We start from the raw sequence: 26,758 nt of genomic DNA, 5'->3' as shown, positions 1-26,758 counted from the left end.
AGGTCTGTTTTTTAATCTGGAAAGTCATCTTCCAAGCCTCTGTATCTCACTATTTAATCCTTCACCTTTATTTTTTGGCAACTAAAAGTAGGGTGGCTAGAATTTATTTCTTCTTTGGATGAGCATTTTATGTTCTGTTCTTATATTTGATTTGGAACTTGTTTGCTATTTCAGTTTTTATCCTGTAAGGCACTTTGGTATATAAAAAAATGATGAAATGATTATATTAACAGGAGCAGCAGCAACAACAGTAGTAATTGTTTGGGAAGAAGGGTTACATTTTGTGGAAACAACCACATGACTTCAAAATAAAACAATTGCCAAATGTAGCAAAGAGTTATATGTAAAACTCTACACACATACTGTCGGAATACGTTTCACGGATCCGCCATGGATTCATATTTATTTGGTTATTTTATGAGTTTCTCGAGGTCTACTTTTGGTATAACTGCGCGCAAAAGCGAAAGTGAAAGCATGAATGAATAGTGTGGTTCACTTATGAGATTGATCCGCCTTTATTTTATAGTTCCGGTCATGTTCAAAGTTGTTAATGAGCGTTAAACTTGCTTCCCGCCCTTTTGGAGGGCAGCAACAGTGATTTTATTGCTTAAGGCATTAATGATGATGTCACGTTTGTTCCCTAATAAAAGGCAGAGGCACCCCGCTTAGGCACGTTCAGTTTGGGTTACGTTCATGTTCAGTTTGGGTTAGGCACGTTCGTTCGTGCATTCTTTCATTTTGTTTAGTTGGGTTTTAGTTGAAGTCAAGTTTAGTTTAAGGGATTAGGAGCGGGCTGGATGGGTTGGATGGGTTTTTCTTTAGTTAGAGTTAGGTCGCGGAAGATCATTCGGTTTTAGTTTTAGATAGGTTCTTTTAGGTTAGCCTAGGGTTAGGCCCGCGGAAGATATTTCGGTTTTAGTTTATTTAGTTAGCCTCGCGGAAGATTGGGCGCGCAGGGACTTTAAGCTTAGGAGAACTTAGCTTAGGGGACGAGCCTATGCGGGTTCTGCCGAAGCCACTAAAGATACAACCGGTGTCTGTCTTCCTTTGGGGTTAAAGGGGGGAGTAAAGTAAAAATTTTAATTTCTTTAAGCTGGTCCGTCTATTCAGAGTCAGGGTATATATTTTATTTCACGAGGCAACTTTTCATTAAAGAAGGCATTTAGGAACTCACACATCATCGGAGTCATCAATTGGCTTACTCAACATCCTTCAGACTGTGAGACTTGGCCGGCGACCGTGCTCAAAAGCACGCGGAACGCTGGCCGCTTTCCCCGCAACTGGTACCTCGTGCATAACCAGTCCAAGGCCGTGCACGAGGAGCTCCAGCACCCAAACCCCGACAAGTGGTGCCCTCTGTGAGGCGAAGCGTAGTCGAAAATCGCTTCCACGAAGACTCCGGTTAAAGGCAACATATCGGAAGTGGCTCGGAAACAGACATTGAGAGGTGAGGTATAACGGCCCGGTTTATCCAGGATTTCGCTGCAGTAGCGCGAATCCACCGCTTGCCCAAAGTAGTGTAAATAGAAATTGCGCACGTGTATTTTGCCCCAAGGGGACCCCGGGTAGAGCGGCAAGGAGTTTAGTGTAAGCCTACGGGCAGGGTAAGGTCTTCCCTAAAGCCTACGGGTGGGAAGGGTTCTGGCAAAAGCCTACGGGTGCCAGGGTTTTCGGTCAAAGCCTACGGGTAGGGCCGGTGTCTCCCGAAAAAGCCTACGGGTGGGAGGGAAAGGTTTTCTGGCTAAAGCCTACGGGTGCCAGGTTTTTCGGTCAAAGCCTACGGGTAGGGCCGGTAGCCCCTAGTAGAAGCCCACGGGTGGGGGTGGAGGTTTTCTGGCTAAAGCCTACGGGTGCCAGATTTTTCGGTCAAAGCCTACGGGTAGGACCGGTGTCCCCTAGTAGAAGCCTACGGGTGGGGGAGGAAAAGTTTTGGAAAAGTGCTAAAAAATGGGCTCCTCACTCTCAACTGCTCAAGTTAAATTTTGTGAAGATTTATTGTACCTTTTGAAAAGAAATGGTCACCCTGTCTCTGAATCAGAAGTAGAGCTTTTAGTTAAAACTATTGGGGAAGTTTGCCCTTGGGTCCCTAAGGAGGGAACGAAAGATTTAGCTTCATGGGAAAGGATCGGGTTAGAATTTATGGCCAACCCGAAAATCGGAATTCCTGTACAATTAGTATGGAGCAAAGTAAGAAACTGCTTTCAACAAATCGCTCCAAGAAATGTTTTGCTTAATGGAACAGTGAATTTGGGAAATACTGCTTTTAATAGTGCCCCTGTGCTGCCGCTTGCGGTTGTGCCATTTTCGGCCCCCTCGCAGCAGCCAGTTCAGGCCCCGTTATCGTACACGCACTCGCCCTTGTCCAATTTGTCATTGCCAGATTCATTGCCGCCTGTGCCGGTGCAGCAGACGCCGTCGGCCTTCCAAGCCCCGCCGCGGACTGCCCCACCGCCAGTCGCTCAGCAGTCATCGCAGGCCTTTTACCAGCCAGCGATCTCAAGTCAGCAGCAGCCGCGGACCTCGCTCCAAGCAACGGTCCCGCTTCCTCCATCGCAAGCCGCGCTTTTGCCAGCGATCCAGCAGCAGCAGCAGCAAGCAGCCTTTTTGCCAGCAAACCCTGCTGCCCTGCAGGCCGCGCTCAAGCCAGCAGCTCCAGTTTTGCAGCAAGCTGATTTCCAATCAACAGCAATCCAAGCTTCAATGCAAGCAGCACAACAGCAATTTACCAACCCTTCAGCACCTCCGATGCCAATGCAGATTCCAAGAAAAGAACAAAGCCAAACAATGATGATCCAGATGCCAGGACTTGCAGTACAGAGCCAACAACCTTATGCTCCAACTTCAAGTCAGCCATCTTGTCTTCATCCAACTTCAAGTCAGCCATCTTGTCTTCATCCAACTTCAAGTCAGCCATCTTGTCTTCATAGTCAGCCATCTTCAAGGCATCCAGATGTCAAAGACTCTTTAGCACCATCTAGTGGCTCACCATTTGGAAAGCATCAAGAAGATTTAAACTCACTGATGCCACCTACAGATCCAACAGCAATGCAACCCATCTGCAGAACTCAAGCTTTGGAAGCAGCTTTGGGACAAATAGACTTTAGTGCTGATCCAATGCACATCTTTCCAGTGATTCGTGCCAATGGAGGACAACCTGCAAGATATCAAGCCATCCCTTTTGAAACACTACGCGAACTGCGAAAAGCCATACGCGAAAATGGACTTCAAGCTCCTTATACTAGAAGTTTACTTGAAGGACTGTCCACTAGTAGACTTCTGCCATCTGATTGGAAGTTGATTCTTCGCACCTTTCTGTCGCCTACAGATGCTCTGCTGTGCCTGCAAGAGTGGAAAGAAGTAGCAGCCAGACGTGCAACGCCACTCGCCACAGAAGATATGCTCACAGGATCAGGACATTACTCCAATCTCAATCAACAGCTAGCCATACCTGATGCTGCACTCGTCACCATAGCAGACATCGTAGTCAAAGCTTGGCGCAGATTACCCAATCGCACAGATGCCAGCTCAGTATCAGGATTCGCTGCAGTTAGGCAAGGTCCAAAAGAGCCTTATGGGGACTTCGTGGATCGCCTGATTGTTGCAGTGGAACGCCAGATAGAAGATCGTCATGCCAGAAACATGCTGACAAAACAACTTGCCTTTGAAAATGCCAATGATGACTGCAAGAATGCCCTAACAGCAGTTGCAGCTCGTCCAGATGCCACATTGACTGAGATGCTACGCGTCTGCCAGAGTGTTGGTACCCACTCCTACAAAGCACAACTCTTGGCAGCTGCGGTACAGATGCCACGTCAAGACAGCTCTACGCCAGTCAAGAAGTGCTATGGGTGTGGAGGCGATGGGCATTTCAGGTCGCAGTGCACGGCAACACCAAGGCCTTCTGCCAAGCCACCAGAGAGATGTCCCATCTGTCAAAAAGGATTTCACTGGGCGAATGATTGTCGTTTGAATCCACAAAATACATCACCTACCTCATCTCCAGTTCAGGGAAACGGTTCTGCGGGCCGCGCCCCGGCCCCGGTAAAACAATAGGGTGCAAGTTCAAGAACATCATGAAGGTCAACCATCCCAGAAAGGTGAACAACGCTACTCCTTATCCAGGTCATCAGGAAAAAAGAGTGATCCAGAGAGATATCTACTCTTCAGATGTCCAGAGAAAAGATGTGACCTCATCAAACATTCAGGTTCCAGAGGTTTCATCATCTGCCTTACCTATTCAAAGGGTTCCAGTAGAGAACACAGCATTCAGTTCACCTTCTGCTAACCGCCCTTCAGTTCCTGCTGATGTCACTCCCGCTTCACAGCAAGCAATCACAGTCAAGTCTCTGATCGCAGAATTGCCTTCAACGTTGAGAAGACATCCTACTGAAGTCAACCTTGCAACACCTGAGCTTTATTCACCTTCAAATCAAGGTCAGCCTATCGTTGAAGAACATTTGCCCTTGGTGAAACAGCAGTGTTCAAGTTGCAACCCAGCTGATGATCACTTTCCATGTGGCCAAAGAATACAAGTGAGTGAGCCAGCTCCCTCTTGTGGAAGTTTAAACATCACTCCAGTTAACAATGTCCACACCTTTGTGTCACCCCCAGCTTTTAAGCTCAGCCCGCAACAACCAAGCAACTATCAAGAACAACAACTTCGACTGCCTTGTGTCAAAGAAGAAGTTCCATCCTGCCAGTTTGGTGCACAACTGACTGAATGCCAGCAGGTTCAACAGCATCAGCAACTCTTACCAACGGAAGAACCTCAAGTTTGCCAACTCAACGCCAAGCAGCTTCAGAGTTGCCAACTTCAGCAGTGCAAAAAACCCGAAGCCAAAAAGATGTCTTCAGACACTGCCAACGAAGAACAAGAAGCTTCTTCTGTCCCAGGTATACCACTCTTCTTAACAGAGGACTGTTACTTTTCAAATCCATGGTTTGCTCAGCAATTGCCAACATCCATTCGTGGTCCATTCCCAGACACCTCGATTTGCCTTATCCTGCCTAGGATGGATCGCCTCCCTGCCACAGTCACACTGACTGCAGGCCTAGTTCGAATCACAGATTCATCGCAGTTGCTGATTCCAGGATTCTCAACAGTTCCTTGTGTCCTAACAAAAGGTTTGGAGATTGCCAGACTCTATTTGCTTACTTCTACGCCTACAGCTCCTGTAGACTCTTTGCCTCCTCAGGCAGCAATGGCGCTAATCAAGATTACAGAAGAACGCCCTCATCTCGTCTTAGAAATGGGTGGACGAAAGATCAAGGGTCTTCTTGATACAGGCGCAGATGTCACAGTGATCGCCAGAAAGGATTGGCCTGACCAGTGGGCAACGACTGTCACCCAGGAAGTCTTCGGAGTCGGAGGTTTCGAACCCGCCCACCAGAGCGTGCATCCGATTACCTTCCAGTCAGACTCAGGCTCCATGGTGCAGCTCCGTCCACTTGTTATGGATGTGCCTATCACCCTTTGGGGTAGAGACTTATTGTCTAAAGCAAGAACTGTTGTCCATACACATTTTTGATGTGGGCCTTTGCATCAGCGCCAGTACATGCTCTTCCACTCACGTGGAAGGAAGGACCCCCTGTATGGGTCGACCAATGGGCGCTGACGTCAGAAAAGCTCGCTGCAGCAGAGGCCCTAATCAAAGAGCTGCTACACCAGGATCGTGTGCAACCCTCTAATAGCCCTTGGAACACTCCAATCTTCGTCATCAAGAAGAAAAGTGGAAAATGGCGTTTGCTTCAAGACCTGAGAAAGATCAACGAGAGAATTGTTCCAATGGGTCCCCTTCAATGTGGACTTCCTAACCCTAACCTCATTCCTAGAAACCATCAGCTTGCAATCATCGATCTCAAAGATTGTTTCTTTACTATCCCGCTAGCACCTGCAGATCAAGAAAAGTTCGCTTTCACTCTACCTGTGTTCAATAACACCAGACCAGCTTCCAGATACTCTTGGAAGGTGCTCCCTCAAGGAATGGTGAATTCACCGACTCTCTGCCAGAACTTTGTGGATAAAGCGTTACAGCCTTTCAGAGCACAATATCCAGCCTTGGAAGTTTGTCATTACATGGATGACATCTTGATCCATGGAGAAAAGGTCTCAGAGCATCATATTGAGCATCTTACGCGCATCCTGAACTCTTTTGGGCTTTGTATTGCCCCAGAAAAGGTACAGCGCACTGCTCCATTTCATTACTTGGGTCACAAACTGCTTCAAGATACAGCCCTGCCAGAGATGCCAAGCATAGTCATCCCAGAGTCCTTTACTTTGACACAACTGCAGCATCTCTTGGGACAGATAAATTGGGCTCGTAAGTCTCTAGCAGTTCCAACGTCTGAACTCTCACCATTGTTCTCTGCTCTTAAGGGACATACATCTCCTTCAGATGTTATTCCGTGCACTTCTGAGATGCGTCTTGCTTTACAAGGGGTAAACACAAAACTGCACCAAATAGCTGTAGATCGTGTGCCAACAGCTAACTGCGCTCTTTCATGTGCCATCTTCACTACACCAAGATTGCCTACAGCAGCTTTATATGTTCCGGATACCTCTTCAAAAGTGGCAATCGTGGAGTGGATTCATCTTTCACACACGCCTCAAAGGAATGTGTACCCCAGTATGGACGCTGTTGCTGATCTCCTTGTTAAGTGCAGAGGCCGTGCAATTCGCCTGAGTGGAAATGATCTGCTTTCCATTTACCTTCCTTTCTCTCAGGAACAAGTACTATCTTTAATTCAGTTTTCAGATAGTTTCCAGATTGCTATTGCAGATTTTGTCGGTTCATTCTTGTATAATCCTCCTAAGGACAAAAGATTCACTTTGTTACAGCAAGTAAACTATCACCTTTCATCCATGTTGGTGCTTCAGCCTATTCCCACTGCAAAAACTCTGTTCACAGATGGCTCCTCTTCCTATGGTGTCCTTGCATGGCGGGAGGATGGACAATGGAAGACTGTGTTTACAGAGAAACAACTTCCAGCACAAAGATCGGAACTGGCAGCAGTGATTCTCGCTTTTCAGACTTTCACTACAGAAGCATTCAACCTCGTTGTAGATTCTCAGTATGTATATAGACTATTATCATCGCTTCCAGTTGCTTATCTGTCTCCGTCCATGGACGAAAATCTCTTTAATTTGTTCGCGCAGCTTCAAGAACTATTACAGAGACGTTCATTTCCCTTTTTTGCTGCACACTTGCGCTCTCATTCTAACCTCCCAGGATTCCTGGTGGAAGGAAATGCAGTAGCAGACGCTGCCCTCAGGACTCTAGCTTTCTCTTTGTTCGACAATCCTGTGACAAGCCATGAAACTTTCCACCAATCAGCAAAGGTTCTACACAAGACCTTCAACATTCCAATGTCACAAGCAAGGGACATTATTTCATGCTGCCCTTCGTGCTCCAAGTCTCCTATCTGCTTGCCATTTGATGCTGTAAATCCTCGAGGCACGGAGGCGAATCAGCTGTGGCAGATGGATGTGACACATGTCCCAGCCCTTGCTCCAATGTCTAAGTTGCATGTCACAGTGGACACCTTTTCAGGTTTCATTTGGGCTACAGCACTGAAGGGAGAAACTACGAGGCACGTCATACAACACTGCATGAGAACATTTTCAGTTATGGGAAAACCTCAAGCCATTAAAACAGATAATGGCCCGGCCTATGCTTCTCAGGCCTTTAGTGACTTTTGTGTGCAATGGAACATTTCCCTATCCCATGGGATTCCGTTTAATTCGACAGGCCAAGCTCTCATTGAAAGGACACACCTCACTTTCAAAACTCTGCTCCATAAACAGACTGCAGGACGTCACCATCCAGCCTCGGAGATCCCTTTGGCAGTTGCAAAGGTGCTGTTCACCTTAAATTTTCTTCTCTTTCCACATAACAAGCCTCATTCACCAGTGGATCTCCACTTCAAGAAAGAAGAACAGCTTCCTCGACCTTTGGTCTCTTATCGCCTCTTGCCTGACATCGAATGGCGAGGACCAGTTCCACTCATCACCTGGGGTCGTGGTTACGCTGCAGTTGCCCTTGAAGAAAAGGCTGTTTGGGTGCCTGCCAGGTGTGTGCGCCCTTGGAGAGCTAAGGAACCAAGTTAAGAATATCCACCTCGTTGTTTGACTGCACCAGTTTCCAGTGTCAAATGCAGCAACTCTTCAAAAGTGCTCAACAAATAGCACCAGTTGAGTTCTGGGCAGTTTGCCTTACCCTCCTACTGCCTAGGCCTTTTGTTTGCCTCTGGGCAGCCCTCTGATTCCTGGCTGCCTGAATTTGTTCCAGTTACTCTCTTACCTGCATTCACTAGCAGATCACTCTGATTTGCTTGCTTAACCTCCTTTCTTCTACAGGTATCGTTGTTTCTTCAGAACTCGATGTTTCAGAACTTTCCTGAGCTCCATGAACTTTTCCTGAGTTCCAGGACTATTTCTTCTACATGGTCGTGTGTAGTCGGAGAAGAAGACGACTGGCAACTCATTCATCGTCTTCATCCTCCTCTCCAACACCATTTTGCAGTTCTAAACCTGTCTTGTACTTTATATTGTACTTGTAAAATTTGCATATTTACCTTTGTATGCTTCTTGAAATATCCGCCTCGCATGTTACATGTGTTTTCCTTATAGCTTGGTAATTAATGATATGGGTGTTTATATATATGAAACTTTTCTGAAATGGTTTCCATTTAGAGCGTCACAATTTTGATGATATGGAAATGTTTATGTAAGGTCAAAGCATCGTCTTTGTGCAGTTCTAGTCATAGACATATTCATGCATATATGTTTTATTTCAATAATCCTAAATCTCCACGTTGTGCTTACAAAAGTTGTAGTTCAAAATGTGGTAACACTTATATACCTTATTTGAAATGCTTTCCTTTGGTCAAAGAATTGGTCATTCTCGGATTTGTTCAAGATATATATGTCAAGTCTGGTGACATCCTACCCTCTTGGTACCCCTTTTTTCTTTTGAAAAATCCCCCTCTATATGCTACCTTTGGCAGTAAACCAGGTTTCCAGCTTTTCCCTTCACTCTGTTTCCTGCTGTTGATGGGAGACCCTTATGTAGCTGGTTTAAATCCCATCTCGTTTCGCTGGAAACCCTTGCGTAGATGGCTTAAATCCTTCCTCATGGTTGGGAGACCTTTACTTAGGTGGCTTAAATCCCAACTCACAGCTGGAAAGCCATTACATAGGTGGCTTAAATCCCCTCTCTGGAATCGGACCCTAGTTCCCCGTTACCTGTGGTCGCTGTGGTAAGTCCAGAATCTACCTTCCTGAAAGTTCCCTCGATTCTGTAGCCTCAGAGCCACAACCCTTTTCTGTTACCTTATCCATTTTTCCTCAGTTTTCCAAATAAAAAATTAAAAAAAATGGGGGAGGGGTCTGGGTAGGCTATGTAGCCCCAGCTCTAGTTATACTTTAATTTTGGGTCCCGGATCGGGACCTCTCTTATGTTTGGGCAGTCGTTATCCGTTATTTTTAATTTTGGACCTGTATCAGGTCCTCTCTTGTGTTTGGGGAGTAATTTGTTGTTTTACGCTGCACGCGAAAGATAAATGCTTATGAGGTGATTTGTTGTGTTACACTACATATTGAAGTATTTATATATGCCTAAAGGGTTTACAGTGTATCGGATCGATCACTTTTTATGTTCGGCTAGTGGTTTGTTATTTTCATGACTTTATTGCTACATTATTGTACAAGTATTTCCTCCTATGAAAGGGGTGGATGTTGATGGTTTTGCTGGTGTTTATATCACAGTTTTGATGTAGACTTTGGTGTGGACACTGTCGACATTGTCGACGTTCGCCTTTTCATGTCGAGGTCTATATCAAAACAAATGGTAATGTTTGTGTCAGATAAATGCTTATGATATCTCTAACCTTCTTTTTTTATATAACTAAATCAAAACTAATTTAATTTAAAACAAAAAAAGAAAGATGATATGTCGGAATACGTTTCACGGATCCGCCATGGATTCATATTTATTTGGTTATTTTATGAGTTTCTCGAGGTCTACTTTTGGTATAACTGCGCGCAAAAGCGAAAGTGAAAGCATGAATGAATAGTGTGGTTCACTTATGAGATTGATCCGCCTTTATTTTATAGTTCCGGTCATGTTCAAAGTTGTTAATGAGCGTTAAACTTGCTTCCCGCCCTTTTGGAGGGCAGCAACAGTGATTTTATTGCTTAAGGCATTAATGATGATGTCACGTTTGTTCCCTAATAAAAGGCAGAGGCACCCCGCTTAGGCATGTTCAGTTTGGGTTACGTTCATGTTCAGTTTGGGTTAGGCACGTTCGTTCGTGCATTCTTTCATTTTGTTTAGTTGGGTTTTAGTTGAAGTCAAGTTTAGTTTAAGGGATTAGGAGCGGGCTGGATGGGTTGGATGGGTTTTTCTTTAGTTAGAGTTAGGTCGCGGAAGATCATTCGGTTTTAGTTTTAGATAGGTTCTTTTAGGTTAGCCTAGGGTTAGGCCCGCGGAAGATATTTCGGTTTTAGTTTATTTAGTTAGCCTCGCGGAAGATTGGGCGCGCAGGGACTTTAAGCTTAGGAGAACTTAGCTTAGGGGACGAGCCTATGCGGGTTCTGCCGAAGCCACTAAAGATACAACCGGTGTCTGTCTTCCTTTGGGGTTAAAGGGGGGAGTAAAGTAAAATTTTTAATTTCTTTAAGCTGGTCCGTCTATTCAGAGTCAGGGTATATATTTTATTTCACGAGGCAACTTTTCATTAAAGAAGGCATTTAGGAACTCACACATCATCGGAGTCATCAATTGGCTTACTCAACATCCTTCAGACTGTGAGACTTGGCCGGCGACCGTGCTCAAAAGCACGCGGAACGCTGGCCGCTTTCCCCGCAACTGGTACCTCGTGCATAACCAGTCCAAGGCCGTGCACGAGGAGCTCCAGCACCCAAACCCCGACAACATACCATTATTATTTGCAGTTATTGGTTGTTTTCTCCCCAAAAGTGACTCAGAATTATTGGCAAAAGAGTACAAAGATCAAAAACATTATAAAACCAGCACAAAAGAAATAACATATTGATACACACCTCACAGTTCAAAAGAGACTACAGATATCCTCCAAATTAAAGGATGAAAGCCCTATTGCCTAAAAGTTGATAGTGATGGCACATTCCTGGGCAGAGCTTTCCACAAGAGGGGAACCACTACTGAAAAGGCCCATTCTCATATCACCACCATCCACACTTCCCTCAAAGGAGGCACACACAGAAGGGCCTCAGCTGATGAATCCTGGGTCTGGGTTGGCATTAGAGTTGTTTAAGTAGTATGGTACAACTTACATGTAAGCAAATAGATCATGAATGCTATCGGGGGAAATAAAGGGGTGGATCTGGGTAAGTATGAGCAGAGTTCCACTCATGCAACATGGCTTTCCTGCGCCGTTCTGCTCCCCACTGCGGACCTTTGGAAAAACCACCAAAGTCTCCTCTTGACCATTGGGAGAACCTTCCCCAACAGCATTGGACAGCTGTGTGGGATGGGATGGGGAGTGAAGTCACCGAAGCTTTGTGTGAATACAGGTGCCTTTCCACTCACTTACACAAGGCAACTTTGGATCCAATCCAGCAGTAATACCATCCCTCTTTCATTTAAACAGTTTTAAGTGCACACTGCAAAGCAATAAATTGCAGTTATTACAGAGCTATAGATCAGAAGACTGATCGCCAAAGAATTGATGCTTTTGAATTATGGTGCTGGAGGAGACTCTTGAGAGTCCCATGGACTGCAAAAAGATCAAACTTATCCATCCTTAAAGAAATCAGCCCTGAGTGCTCACTAGAAGGACAGATCCTGAAGTTGAGGCTCCAGTACTTTGACCACCTCATGAGAAGAGAAGACTCCCTAGAAAAGACCCTGATGTTGGGAAAGATGGAGGGCACAAGGAGAAGGGGACGACAGAGGATGAGATGGTTGGACAGTGTTCTCGAAGCTACTAACATGAGTTTGGCCAAACTGCGAGAGGCAGTGAAGGATAGGCGTGCCTGGCGTGCTCTGGTCCATGGGGTCACGAAGAGTCGGGCACGACTGAACAACAACAGTAATTTTGGTGTTGCTGCTTAATTATTAGTTCACTTGGGGCTTGTTTTTGGCCTAAGTATGAAATTAAAATAAGAATTAGCTTACTGGAGTTATTAGTTCTTCTTTTTTTCCCTCCACAGGAAAATATTGTTGCACGCTTCCCCAATCTCCAAGCAGTGCAAGATTCCAGAGGTTCCAGGAGCTTACCCCAGGGTTCGGTTTCCTCATAATGAGGGGCAGCAGAGATTGTGATGTCTTTATGATATAGGGTTTATTTACACATATATTCAATCTGATTTTAGGATGGAGGGGCTCACAGCATTAACATCCCAAGAGGATCTTGCTTCTCCCATAGCCACAACCTTGGATTCCTGCAGAAATCAAGCATGTCTCTTTCCCTATGGCTTTTGCCTGCTTCCAATATTTATCATTATTCATGTCCTAACAGCAGGATACTATTACTATTCTTTTACTAATCCTCCACATCAACATATAATCCATACCACTTCCGAACACTCCAAATCCCCTATTGCCATTTTGGGTTACTAATCCCATCTACTAGTTTTTTCTTTGCCATTTAACATCACTGTAAATTTAATAATATTCGATTGTTTTCAGATTTTTCTGAAAAACAGGGGGGGAAACTCAGAACCAATCTACTTGCTTAATCATTTTTTTCCATGCTTGGGCATACAAAATTATGGCTGTTGTTGAAATGTATAGCAACTGGGTCTGGTATGATGCTGCAACACCCCCTTTCACATTTCTCTTGAGCTCCAGAGTGTATTTATTTTTACAGTATATGCTTAATCAGAGAACAGTAATCATGCAATTAGCTGACAAAGTCACATCCTAGGTATACAGAAATATTTGGAGGATATCATAATGATGCCAATAATAACGATCCAATAAGCATACTTAATTGAACTATGCAGATAGAATTCCTTTTTCAAGAGCCAACAACTGAAAGACCAAGAACTATGGATAGTGGAATGATAGCTCCAATATTATTTAGACATTGTTTCAGCATTTAGTTATTCCTTCATTCATTCATAAAATGCCAATTTTGAATATTCAAGTAAAACGTTACGTGTGATCTAACTGAGGTCCAGTGCTGCAGAATTATGCATCTTCCCAGTTCTACAATCACGGTGGCAGCCAATAAGCAGATAGACAATAAAAGTTCTTACCAATTAATTTATTCAATATTCACAGTGAGAGATGAAGGAATGCAGTATCCCCTAGATCAGGCATAGGCAACCTTCGGCTCTCCAGATGTTTCGGACTACAATTCCCATCATCCCTGACCACTGGTCCTGTTAGCTAGGGATCATGGGAGTTGTAGGCCAAAACATCTGGAGAGCCGAAGGTTCCCTATGCCTGCCCTAGATAATGGTGTTGCTCCAAGTAAAGTCCCACCGCCTCCCTACATCTCTCCTATTCTACGTCACCCCTCCGTTGGCTAATCTGAGCTTTCTACCTCTGAGCCTTCTGTTTGACTACCCTCAATGCTTACCTGGTCCTGGGAGAGGTGGGGTCAGGAATGCTCTACAAAGACTGTCAGCTGTCTCTCCCCTGGTGTTTCTTCTTTCTGCTGTTCCTCTTCCAATATTTCCCAGCTTCTCCCCTCTGCAGCCTCTGAACTATGCCCTTCTGCAAACCACTGTTCTAAATCTATACTGCCCTCCTGTTCTCAGGAAGGTTCAGGAGAAAGGGGGGCGGCCCCCACCCACCACTCCTCCTCAGTCCAGCCCCTGACATCTACTAACAAAGTCAAAGGGAAAAAGAGATCTGCTTATGGCCCAGCTGTCACACCCACTGTGCAGATTCACTGAGGCTAGGGCAGGAGGTCTGGGAGCTCAGTTCCTCTCTTCTTTCCTACCAACTCACAGCAGCAGGAGGGAATTAACTACACCAGCCCCAGGGCTGAAATAAAGTTGTACCGTTTTGTCAGGGAAACAAAGGGGCAATTGATGTGGTTCATCCATTCCTACACCCAACATGCCCTGCTGTCGTTCGCTGTGCATTGCCACAGGTGGAGCTCTCTGCTAGCATGCCAGGAGGTTTTGAGCAGCCTAAGCACTGCCTAAGGCCCTTCATTCAGTTACAGTGTGATAATAATAATAATAATAATATTTATTATTTGTACCCCGCCCATCTGGCTGGATTTCCCCAGCCACTCTGGGCGGCTTCCAACAGAAACCAAATACAACAATATCAAACATTAAAAACTTCCCTAAAAAGGGCTGCCTTCAGGTTTTTTTTCTGAATGTCAGGTAGTTGTTTATTTCCCTGACCTGTGATGGGAGGGCGTTCCACAGGGCGGGCGCCACTACCGAGAAGGCCCTCTGCCTGGTTCCCTGTAGTTTTGCTTCTCGCAGTGAGGGAACAGACAGAAGGCCCTCGGCGCTGGATCTCAGTGTCCGGGCTGAATGATGGGGGTGGAGACGCTCCTTCAGGTATACAGGACCGAGGCCGTTTAGGGCTTTAAAGGTCAGCACCAACACTTTGAATTGTGCTCGGAAACGTACTGGGAGCCAATGCAGATCTCTCAGGACCGGTGTTATGTGGTCTCGGCGGCCACTCCCAGTCACCAGTCTAGCTGCCGCATTTTGGATTAATTGCAGTTTCCGGGTCACCTTCAAAGGCAGTGTGGAGTTATGCTTGCTCCCTAATATACTGATTAGTGACTATTGACATCAAAAAATCCGTGACCTGCAGCCATCAATATGGCACAGGGTGTTCTGTATGCATTCAGGACAGAAGTTCCATTGTGTGCGGCGAAACTGACTGTCACAAGGTAAGCGTCCCTAGTGATTATCACTGGGGGCAGAATCAAATCAAGCTGTCTTTGAAATCACAATGCACCATTGCGTCACTTTTTAAAAATGTTCTAGGTCATAGCTGCTTATTTGTTTTAAAATACTGCATTCAAAATATTACAGATACTGCCTTCTATTAAATGTGGTAGTACTCTGAGTTGTGATGAAAATGAAAATGAATGACATTTTACAGAATTTCAAGAGTAAAGCGTCCATAATATTGCAGCGCCGAATTAACTGACTGTGGTCGAAATTAAACTAGAACAGGCTTTACTCTTGAAATTCTGTAAAATGTCATTCATTTTCATTTTCATCACAACTCAGAGTACTACCACATTTAATAGAAGGCAGTATCTGTAATATTTTGAATGCAGTATTTTAAAACAAATAAGCAGCTATGACCTAGAACATTTTTAAAAAGTGACGCAATGGTGCATTGTGATTTCAAAGACAGCTTGATTTGATTCTGCCCCCAGTGATAATCACTAGGGACATGACTGATGCTTCGATATAAGTACAGTGGAAATTGTGATGTGCAGGAGTTGACACATACCCAAACCTTCAGATTCAAATAGACAAGTATCGTCTACTCCCACATCTCTGCACCAGGATAAGAAATTTGCTGTATTGTCCCGTGCAAAAAAGGATCCAGATGGTGCATTGGCTTTGCATGGGATTCTCCTCACTGGCATTATCTGTAATGCAAACAGAAAGAAAATTATACATTACATGATGATTTAGGATGCTTATTAATATTTGGGCATGCCTCTCAATAAATATTCCCAGGGTGTGCCTGCCTCCAGTTAATTGATAGGGAAATATTTTAATATTCCTAGTTTTATTACGCTGATTATCTGTAATTGTGTGAACATACAGGTCCCAGAGGGCTGTGGAAAGACTTCCACTCACATGCATCTAGATCTTTCATAACCCCTACCTATTGCAGGTGGATAGAAAAAGAAAGTATTGGGTTACCGCACCTTTAATAGTTGTGCAGAAGAGGGAATTTTAGAAAGTTTAGCTTGCATGACAAGCTACACCTACTAAAATTCCCTCGTCCACATATCAAAAGGTGCAGGAGCCCTGACTGACCTCTTTTTTTACCCAGACTCCCTATGCAGTCTGTTATAGACCCCTCTGGGGTAGGGGTAGGAGGGATATTTGGGCTTTAACCCAAACCCCCTATGTGCTGGGCTTGAAGGGGTGTTGGGTTGGGTGAAAGTGCCCCTCTTCTCAGCCTCCGTCTACACTTACAGGATGTATAAAACTCGTAGATGGTTGGAATTTTAAGAGGGCTGGAGATGAATACAATTTCTCAGCCCTACTGCTAAAAATGGCCAGTTTTTGTATGACATCAACTTTTAAGAACAGGGGGAGGGGATCCGTTTGGCAGGATACATAGGTGTGACAGTGCCATACACATTCAAAGTTTTCTCATCCCAGAGCAAGCAAGACTAAAAATAAATAGTTAAAATGTGCAGCTTGGCCATTAAAGTGATTTATGGAGTATCTGCTTCTGTTCTGGATCTGGTTATAAAATGCAAGATTTTGTGTAAGCCAAGCGCTGAGAAGCTCAAATGATGTCTGCAAAAGCTTCCAGCTCCGTGTCCAGACATAGATTGCTTGTGAAAAGAAAAAAGGGGTAAAAAAAAACTAGTCCCAAATAGTTTCTTGGAATCATCACAAAACACTGGAGGGGGGCAGTGGGGAAAGGAAGCCAAACAACATGGGATTGAATGGGCTCCACATAACCTCAGCTACTGGCAAAGGAATCACAGCTGATATAGCATGGAAGCCCAAAGGACCACTTGAAGTGATGCAATAGATTTGGGAACAGACAGGGTGCTATTACAGTAGCTAATGCACGCTACTCCAATCTCCAAACGGTGCAATATTCCAGGGGTTGTAGACATAGAATCATAGAATCATAGGGTTGGAAGAGACCACAAGGGCCATCCAGTCCAACCCCCTGCCAAGCAGGAAACACCATCAAAGCATGCTTAAAGACCTCCAAAGAAGGAGACTCCACCACACTATATATATATGTTTCCTTTGGGAATGTAGCACAGCAGAGACTGTGGTGTCTTTATGATATATGGTTTATTTACACATATATACAACCTGAGCCTACGATGGAGGGGCTCACAGCATCAACACCCCAAGAGAGTCTTGTTTCTCCCATAGCTGCAGCCTTGAATTCAAACAGAAATCCAACACTGCTCTCAAACGTTGCTCTGGCTCTCACCCCAGCTTGCTGCTTTCCTTCAAAGTCACTTCACTGCCTAAAAAAATATCTCAGCTCTCAACTTTGGTTTTTGTCCTTTTCACTATCTGTCCCACCCATTTGCCGTCTCCAATAAAGCCTCTCCCTTTATTCTCCTTACACCTCACCAAGAGGATAACTTAGCTATTCCAAGAATTGGAAGCCTCAATTAGATGTTAACACCTGCTGGATCTAGGGATTAGAAAGGTCTCTGTACAGAACCTACTTCCCCAAACTCATAATGGTATACAAACTGAGTTAGTTTTCTTTACCGGTAAATTTACAATGTTGGGGCCCCTTCCCTCTCCCCACACAATTTGTTTGCTTGTTTCTGAATTTACAAGTAGCTCTATATTCAGAGAATACCTGAGTGGAGAACAAAAACAGAACATGAAAGATAATCTAGATCATAAAACAGTATTAAGACATATACACCAACACAAATGTAAAACTGCAGAAATAAAATAGGCTAATTCGAGAGAAAAGAAAAGTTTTTGACAGACGACATAAACATGATAATGTTGGAGCATGCTTCACTTCGAAGGGAAGAGAATTCCAGAGAACTGGAGCCACAACGCAAAAAGCACATGCTCAAGCCACTATGTCACCGCCAAACTCTCCAGATGGCAGCCTGCGGACAAATCAGAAAGCAACTGCCAAACCACAGAAGTGACTCACTGCTTGGAGCAACCAGCGTGAAGAAGGAGCAGCGAGACAGCATCATATCATTGGGACGTAACTGACACAGAAGGGGATGGCAAGACACTTCCTTTCCTTCCTCTGACTTTCCCTTTTGCCTCCTGTTTGGGATGCAGGTCAAATACCAGAACCAGTGTTTTTAAATGTATGTAAATCACATAGTGCAAAGTGGTTTCAAGCTCTGATCCAGGAACCCCCTGGGGTGATTTGAAAGCTTATCTGGGGGCTTCTCAAATGCCAAACATGACAGCGAGTTGTATACAACTGCGTCCTACACAGAGTAGACACAATGTAAATAATGAACCTCATTTAGTCATGTAGGTCTACTTCAATAGGTCTTCTTTGAATAGGGCTAAAACTGACTACTACCAAGGCTCCTGCACCTTTGATAGTCGTATTGAAGAGAGAATTTCAGCAGAATTTCTATTGTATAACAAATGACAACTGCTGACACCTCTTCTATGCAAGTATTGATGGCCTCTGGCCATACAATCCCTCAGTGAGATCAGTAATGGCCAGGCTTCCTTGGACAGTAGCTTGTACAGTATTTACCACTATCCACCTTTCTGTTTCGGGGGGGGGGGGGCAGTAGCTCAGGGTTAGAGTTTTACACAGAGAAGGTCCCAGGTTCAGTCCATGGCATCTTCAGAGAATCTGGAGAGCTTCTGTCAGTCACTAAGCTAGGGGAATCAATAGTCAGCCTCAGAATAAGGCAGCTTCCTACATTTCAACTTTCCCTGTTTTGTATAACCACCGGATTGTGTCACACATCTTGTAGGATAGAGTCCTACAATGAGGACCAGAGGCCTGGTCAATGACCCAAGTGAACTGAGCATGCTCTGGAATGCCCAGGACTTCCTTAACTTTTCTGGTTGATGCTTAGGGGATTTTGAGTGAACATCCCATACTGAGCTCTTCCCGTTAAAATTGTCATTGCAAGAATATTCTACAGCACTATATTTAAGTGTGATGCAGAACTTCTCCTGGGCAAGGGCCCTATTGAAATGCATGGGAACCTTCCATATGCAGTTTAACTGTACCTCAATGGGACTCATGCAAAAGGAATTCCCATTAATGGGGCCAAACATGTGCAGGAGACCAAAATACCATCAGTCACATTAACACTATGCATTTAAAGCACATTCAATGCACATGGCTTCCCCCAAAGAATCATGGGAACTGTAGTTTGTCAAGGCTGCTGGCAACTGTCTCTCTGTGAGGGGTAAACTACATTCCCTCAGGGGAGGTTATATGCTTTGAATGTGCTTTAATGTGTGGCTCTTTGTGAGACAGTTGTTGTTTATTATTAAAAAATACTATTGACACTGAAGTGGGGAGGCAAGGAGCATTTTGCCATTTATATCCATAGAGCCAGAATTTTACTCAGTGCCTTAAATTAAAGTAAGATTAAACTTATACTGAAAGACTGCGGGGAAATATCTATGTTTTCTTCTCACCTAATAAATTCTCAACCACCTAAAAATAACTAAAAAGTCCTTTTTATTATTCTCAAATCTGTTAACTGTAAGTTCTAACTCTGAAATATGAACACTGTTATTTAAGGAAGGTTGATTCTCAAATGCTTTTTTAAAAAAGAAAAGAAAAAAGAAAAGAACTGATTTACTTTTTGTTTAAATGACTTGAATTTCTCCAAAGTGTTTTGGAACAGATCATCCTGACATAATTAGGTTTCCATATGGCAAAAGTGACTTTTGTTGACATAGTAGACTATAGCCACAGTTACTCTAAAACAGCAGTGCACACAATTGGTCCTATCAAATATCACCCAAAAACAGTTCCCCTGTTACACTCCTTTTACAATCCTGACTTGTTGATGTGCATGCAGGAGGTTTAATGCAGGATGTGAAAGTGTGAGTGAAACAGATGATGTCAGCCTGGAAAAATGTGGTCAGGTTCGCTTCGGCACCCCAAGAGGGGCTCCGGCTCTATGAAATCACATGGAAAAAGAAATAGATTGATATAATTTTTCCAAAAGAGGTTCCATAATTTTGCTTTTAAAATGTTTGCTTTGGGGAGACTCAAAGCATATTTTAAGGTCTCTCAAAAAGAGAAGCTACCCTTTCTTTATTTCACTTTGAAATTCCTGTGAATAAGTAAGCCCTAAAACAGTGGGGGTTGCAGTCAGCCAGGCCGCTTATCGGAAAAGGATCCCAACAGTTTGATTTACCCAGGTTATCAAAATAGGATAGCTAATATTTTCTTGGTGTTGCAGCAGTCATTCATACCTACTATCATTCACTGATTATAGGAAATGGATTTTCAGGTTTTCCTTACTATGCTTAAAGAAGCTATCATTTCCATTCTCTTCCCCACCCCCCAGCTGATCTACACATACAGTAGAATCAAACAGAAGAGTTTTTCTTGAACCATTTCACTTCAGATTGTAGGTGCCAGAATCCCATCTTTAAACACGCACCCAAAGAGGATGCGGAGGAGGGAGGAACTGACATAGAAAGCTTTACATGTCAGGGAGGTGGTAGCCCCCTGTCAAACATACAGAGAGGAGTTTGTTTACATGGGGGAGAAGTCAAACGTAAGGCCTACAGTTCAGGGGAAACTGCATCATGTCTAGCTTTGGAACTCTAGTATTATTGCTTGTGACTTAAAGATATTAAAAAGAAATGTATAAAAGAGAGGGCAAAAATATAGTGAGGCAAAATGTGGATGGACCCAACAAGGTCAAGGTTTGTATGGACAAGGTTTGAGAAAACAGTTCCAGGAAATTTAGTCATGCCCAGTATGATGCTGCCCCTGCAATAAATAAATAAATTCCTGTCTAAAAGGAAGCTTAAGTTACCCAGTGCGATCCTAAAACATCCCACTTCAGGACAAAGCCCCATTTAGCTCAATGGAACTTACTTCCAGGTGACTGATTGCAGCCTTCAATGGATATTCTTTCCTGAAGCTCCCACAATGAAACCCTGCAGGGGCCTTATGTAGAAAGCACTTCTGCAAAGAAATGCCGGCTCTCCCATTAGGTATGGTGAGTCTTTTGACTTAAGCACTGGACTGGCAGAGGGGGCAGGTTGGTGGCCCATCCACTATTGCTGCCACCCACCCAAGTGTAATGGTCTCTATAAAAACCTTTTAAAAAATAGTAATGTTATGTTTGATTGGGAGAGGGTTCCCAGACAAAAATGTATGGCTATGTAAAGACATGCATGCACAAATTTATATATCAGATCTGACCACAGTGACATCTGCCTTAAATTGCAGCTTGTTAGGACTGCTGTAACATGTTCTGTGTGGAATTGCCTTTGAGGAGGATTCAGAAGCTTCTGCTGGTTCAGAATGTGGCAGCCAGTCTGTTAACTTGGGGTGGCTATAGGGAGAATGCAAGTCCCATGTTACAACAGCTTCAGTCCATTTCTGGTCAGTTCTGGTTGTGATCTACAATGCCTGATGACATAACTTGGACCCAGATTATCTGAAATGTTCTGTTCTCCCTTATGAACTTGGTTGGGTTTGAAGATCTTTGGAAGAGACCTTTCTTTCAGTACCGTCAACATCTGATGAACGTTTGGTAGGAACTCATAAAGGGCCTTCCCAGTGGTTCCTCTCAGGCTTGGGAACTCCTTGACAAAGGAAGCACATTTAGCCCAATCTATGACAAAACAGCCATATTTTGCAGCTGCATTTTAAGGGCTATCAGAGGACAGTTCTTTGTTTCAGTAATTGAGAACATGTAGCCCTTCAGATGTTGTTGAACTCCAAGCCCCATCAGTTAAGCCAGCAAGGTCAATGGTCAGCGATTAGGCAACTTTAGTCCAAAAGGTAACAGTTCCCTGTTCCCTGTTTGAGGGAGTCCTCTATTGGATGGCCTATCTGGTTTAAAAACAACAAATATTGAGCCTGTGGCACAATGGATCAGTACATCTGGCTGTACATCTGACCAGAAGGTTGGTGGTTTGAGCCCACCCAGGGACAGCTGTGAGCAGGATTCCTGCATTGCAGGGGATTGGACTAGATGACCCTTGGGATCCCTTCCGATTCTACAATTATATGAACATCTATGAACCATAAGAAGGGAGGATAGCCCTATCCTCTTTAGTCCTCTTTTTTAGGGTGTTGCATAAGTGCATAACCTTAGACACATTATACCTCTTTAAGGGAAAACACCTGAGTACTGGCTTATCTACAGAGTACACCATATGAAAGAGAAGGCTTCCCCAAGTTCCATCTTTCTGTGAGGCTACCGTCTAGGCAGGACCCAGAACTGAATATTCACTGTTATGACACTTCAGTGTTGAAACGCCCTCCATAAATGGGGCCTGCCTAATTCTTTCAGACATCTGGTAAAAACATTTTTATTATTTGGCATTTGGGACACATGACCTTTTACTGCTCTTAGCAGTTATAAATGTAGCATTATATTCATCTGTATTTTTAAATTTACCTTTCCTTAAAATTGTGAGCCATCTTCAGCAGCAAGTTGTTTGGAAAAGCAATTAACACATTTTAAGAATAAATGAAGATAGGGGACAACATTGCAGCTGCACAATAAACCTTGTACAGGCATGCCCTGGTGGTTTTCTGCCCAACTCAGATATGTCACAACTTCATTTTTAATCTTCCCTAAGGCATCTGGTTCCTTATCAGACTTCCCATAGGCATATGGTTGGCAGCTGCGAAACAATGCTGGACTAGATGGGTCTTCAGCCTGACCTAGCATGATCTTTGCATGATCTCTTTGCAATGATCAACCTCTTTGTCTCTAGTTTCAACGACAATACAGCACTATCCTAGAGGCATATGATAGGTGGAATGGGCGATAGGCTTGCAACAGTGAAGGTAAATAATTTGCTTATTTATTATTAAGTTTATTGCCACTGCTCACAGCAGAATGCAACAATGAAAAAAAGAAAAGAAAAATGACACATAATTATCAATATGTCCAATTATACAGAATCATAATACTATTAAAATAACAGCAGTGCCTAAAAATAAATCATATTTATACATTTGCTTCAGTTGAAACCCTTAAAAAAATCAGCTAGATATGTGCTTCAAGCCTCCAGCACCAAAGAGAGAGCGCTCAGCCTCAAAAAAATTAATGAGTTCTTACATAAAACAAAACAAAAGCAGCAGGTCTGGAAGTGGGTAGGTTATCAAGCTGAGATGGGCATTTGGGATGGGATGTTCATAAGCAACAAGTTCATAAGTCTGAGGAGTCAGTGCTTAGGTAGAGTCTTTCCAAGACCATAAAGAACCCAACTGACTCCTCCAGTTACCTGATCCTTCCTGAATTAGTAGCTGCAATGGTGATGATGATGTAGCACAGTAGAGTTTGGATTTGATATCCCACTTTATCACTACCCGAAGGAGTCTCAAAGCAGCAAACATTCTCCTTTCCCTTCCTCCCCCACAACAAACACTCTGTGAGGTGAGTGGGGCTGAGAGACTTCAATGAAGTGTGACTAGCCCAAGGTCACCCAGCAGCTGCATGTGGAGGAGCGGAGACACAAACCTGGTTCCCCAGAACTACCATCAGTTAGAACTACCATCAGTTATGGCAACTTCCCCTGATCTTATGATCAAGGTCATTATTTGGAAAGTATCAACATCTGACCATTAAAGAATAATGCAGACAGTTCCACACTGCAATATGAGTATTAAATGTAAAAATCCATGCAAATTCCAAGCAGCAGTCAGGACCACATGGAATGTGTTGTCATATTCAACTTATCTCATCTCCTTTTGTTTCTCCCTGCTTCTTAATGGCCAGCCTCATGCTATGCAATTCTTCAAAATGTACCATTTCCCCCTTAACTCTTCTGCAAAATTAGTTCCAAATGGTGCTTTACCTTTTATGAGCCAAGTGTCAAGCAAATACCCCAGGATAGCAATTTAGATAATCTAAAGAAAGAATTTCCTTTAAAAAAATTTAATATTGCCTTTGCTGTCATTTTTCAGACTGACAGATGTTCAGAGATGTTGATGCTGTCACCCAAAATGTTCACAAGGGATTTCATTCATGAATTCCTGAAGTTAAGTTTGACACTCCTCTGAAAATGTTTCATTTTTGCCTCTGTGATAAAGATTCTAAAAAAAATTCTGTAACTCTTCCAATCAGAAACCACAAAGAAGCTGCTGAGATTTTGGGAATTCAAAGCTGGATAAAAGGTACACACACACACACACACACACACACACATATATATGGCCCCGTGATTTGAAAAACATGTTGGAATGTTAACAGACAGAGCCAAATTTCCAAACTGGTCTTAACTCGGTGTCTGAAATTCTGAAGGTCAGCTTCTCTGCACACACTCATCATGCCTACAGAGCTGTGATTGTTTGTAGTATGAACACGTATGCTACAACAAGCAATTGTCTTTCTCCCTCTCCTGTTGTCTGGCTAGTTTGGTTCGGTTCTGATCCTGTTGCAGATTTGTACAGCTCATCTGCTTGGGACTGTTGTGTTGGGAGAGGCACCAACATACCTTCCTGTTTTCTCCAGTGGGGCAAGCAGCACTTTCAGAGGTGAGATAATTTTCATCAGAAAAACAGGAAAGGGGGGGGGGCATTAACCTGCATACCTATATAGAGAGAAATGAAGGTTGGTCATGAATTCCCTGACATCCACATCTGATTTGGCCCATAGATTCATCTATTTCCCCCAGTCTTGTAAAAGATTAGCATATGTCAGTCAGATTAGAATGGGCCACAAGGCAGGTATACACAGTGCTAGAGGTTCCTTTTGGGAGTATGCCATATCAAATCCAGAGGGTGGGTGATTGCCTCATTCAACTTAATGGTAGGGCTGGCTCTGAATGTATTGCAAGTATAAATACAAAACTAAGGAAGTGAACCTCATCAAGGTAACATTCTGGAGTTCTCTATCTAGCCTAAGTTCTCCCCAATATCTGGTTTTTTTTTTAATTAAAATGCAAAATTACACTAGCCCATCGGAGCTAATGTAGCTAGGTGCATCTGTTCCTAAGATCTACTAATCAGTTGTTTAATGGCATGCATAATTTCAAAGGAATTTCCATAAACCAAAGCATACTCATGCATTTATGCCCAGAAGCTGTAACATCATCCAGTAATGTAGGTTCCCTGCGCTCCCATGCAGTCTCCCATTACAACACACTAAGCAGTTATAAAGCTATCCAAGTGGTTTTAAAGCACTTTTAAGAAATAATATGACAGTGATGTATTATCGTGTCTCTAGTACAAATGGGAATGCAAACTCCTTCTATTGACAATTAAAACAATATATCTCTCTTTCCCTCTTAATATAGAACAGATCATTCCACTCCACAAGTGTCTGGAATGGTGAGGTGATAAATCATGGAGAAAACAAAGTACTTCTAGGATTTCATGGAGCAATATTACTTATGTATCTATAGAAGAGTCACGAAAGCCTGGAATCAATTAGCACAGAGGCTTTGGTCAAAGGTATAGGTTGCGGCCAAGTAACACTTCACCCATCATCATCACAAACTAACAATTCTTACAACAGCAGTATCAGTGGAGCTGCTTCCCCATGACACAAACGGTATTGCCCACCTCTCAAAACATGGGAAAGGAGGAACCACATGAGAAGGGTGAGATCATGCAAAGGGGACTGGATCTAGGCTGGATGAGAGTCTGGATCAGGGAAATAGCATAAGTGTGATTCTTTCCCCCATGCAATCCTGAATGGTTAGTTCCAAAAGGTCAAGGGAAGACTTCCATCTGTCCCCAAGACATTTATGCTGTGGGATCCCACAGGGTTCCATTTTGTCCCCCTGCTGCTCAACATCTACTATGAAGCTACTGAGTCAGGTCATCTAAGGAGATCAGGAATGAGGTTTCACCAATGCTCACATGAAACCCAACTCTACTTGTTTTCATCAGATGATATGGTGGAAATGCCGAAGCAGTGCTTGAGGAAATAGAGCCAAAGAAGTACAACTCAGTCTAGGTCCTAGGAAAGACATAAATGCCGTGGAGGAACTACTCATGAGTTGAAGGCATCTGCTCATGAGTTGAAGTTCAAACTGTTCTCAATGGGGAACATCCAAAAGGAGCAAGTTTACCGTTTGCAAGGTTACATTAGAACATAGCTGTCAACCCTCCCTTTTTTTGCCTTCCCTTCTGGGGAGGCTGTCAACCTTCCCTATTTCCAGCTATGGCTGGAATAAGGGAATTTCCCACAAAAAAGGGAAGGTTGACAGCTATGCATTAGAATGAGCTTTTGTACAGGAGGTACAAGTGGCCTCTGTGGGGCTTTTGAAAAGTTTGGGCTGATGTCCAAACTGCATTCCTTTGAAAGTCCATCGCAGGATCAGGATCACCTATATTCATAGTCAGAGGCTCCTCTCCCGAAGCCCCTGCCACTCCAGATACATGTCAGTCCATTAATCCATGTACTGTAGCTGTCTACTTGGTGCTGTCTATACCAGGATAGCCTTTGTGGAGCATTCCATTATAATTCCCATCAGCATCAACCAATCTGGTCCTTGGTCTGGGATGATGGGAACTCTAGTCCAGAAACATCTGGAAGGCACTACGTTTGCTGCTCTGGCTCTATATCGAATATAGCAATAAATCTCCAGGATCTTGAGTAGGCTCTTTCCCTGCCTTACCTGGCAATAACAGGGATTGAACTTGGATCCTTCTGCATGCAAAATGGGTGTGCTACATGTGCCCCTCTCTTTGCATGCTCTGCACCATGGAGTGATGTTTGATACCACACTTAAAGCACTTACCTTGTACTTACTTGTGCATCTCTTGTCACTTATCAGGTTCCTGCCACTCACTAACTACAGTTAGCTACTTGGATGCAAGACCTAGTTGCTGTTGCAGATGAAGGCTATTTCATTCTGCCTGCTCTAAATTAGGTACTGATTTTTTTAGAGGCTCTGAAACATGGGTGTAAGATATTGTTGACAGCCCGGACAAGGATACCAGTG

General features: G+C 43.7%; 1 protein-coding gene across 3 annotated transcripts in view; it reads right to left on the bottom strand.

Moving 5' to 3' along the window:
- The window catches only part of GAS2 (growth arrest specific 2), a 125,970-nt gene that overhangs the window by 58,359 nt on the left and 40,853 nt on the right, over positions 1-26,758 (bottom strand). For all 3 annotated transcript variants that reach the window (XM_033150992.1, XM_033150990.1, XM_033150993.1), the window contains one exon: positions 15,429-15,570. In XM_033150992.1, coding sequence (XP_033006883.1) covers positions 15,429-15,570 — 142 coding nt within the window. The remainder of the gene's footprint in view (positions 1-15,428; positions 15,571-26,758) is intronic.

This window comes from Lacerta agilis, chromosome 1 (genome assembly GCF_009819535.1).
Source record: "Lacerta agilis isolate rLacAgi1 chromosome 1, rLacAgi1.pri, whole genome shotgun sequence".
Taxonomy (NCBI): Eukaryota; Metazoa; Chordata; class Lepidosauria; order Squamata; family Lacertidae; genus Lacerta; species Lacerta agilis.
This window is presented reverse-complemented; position numbering and strand designations above follow the sequence as displayed.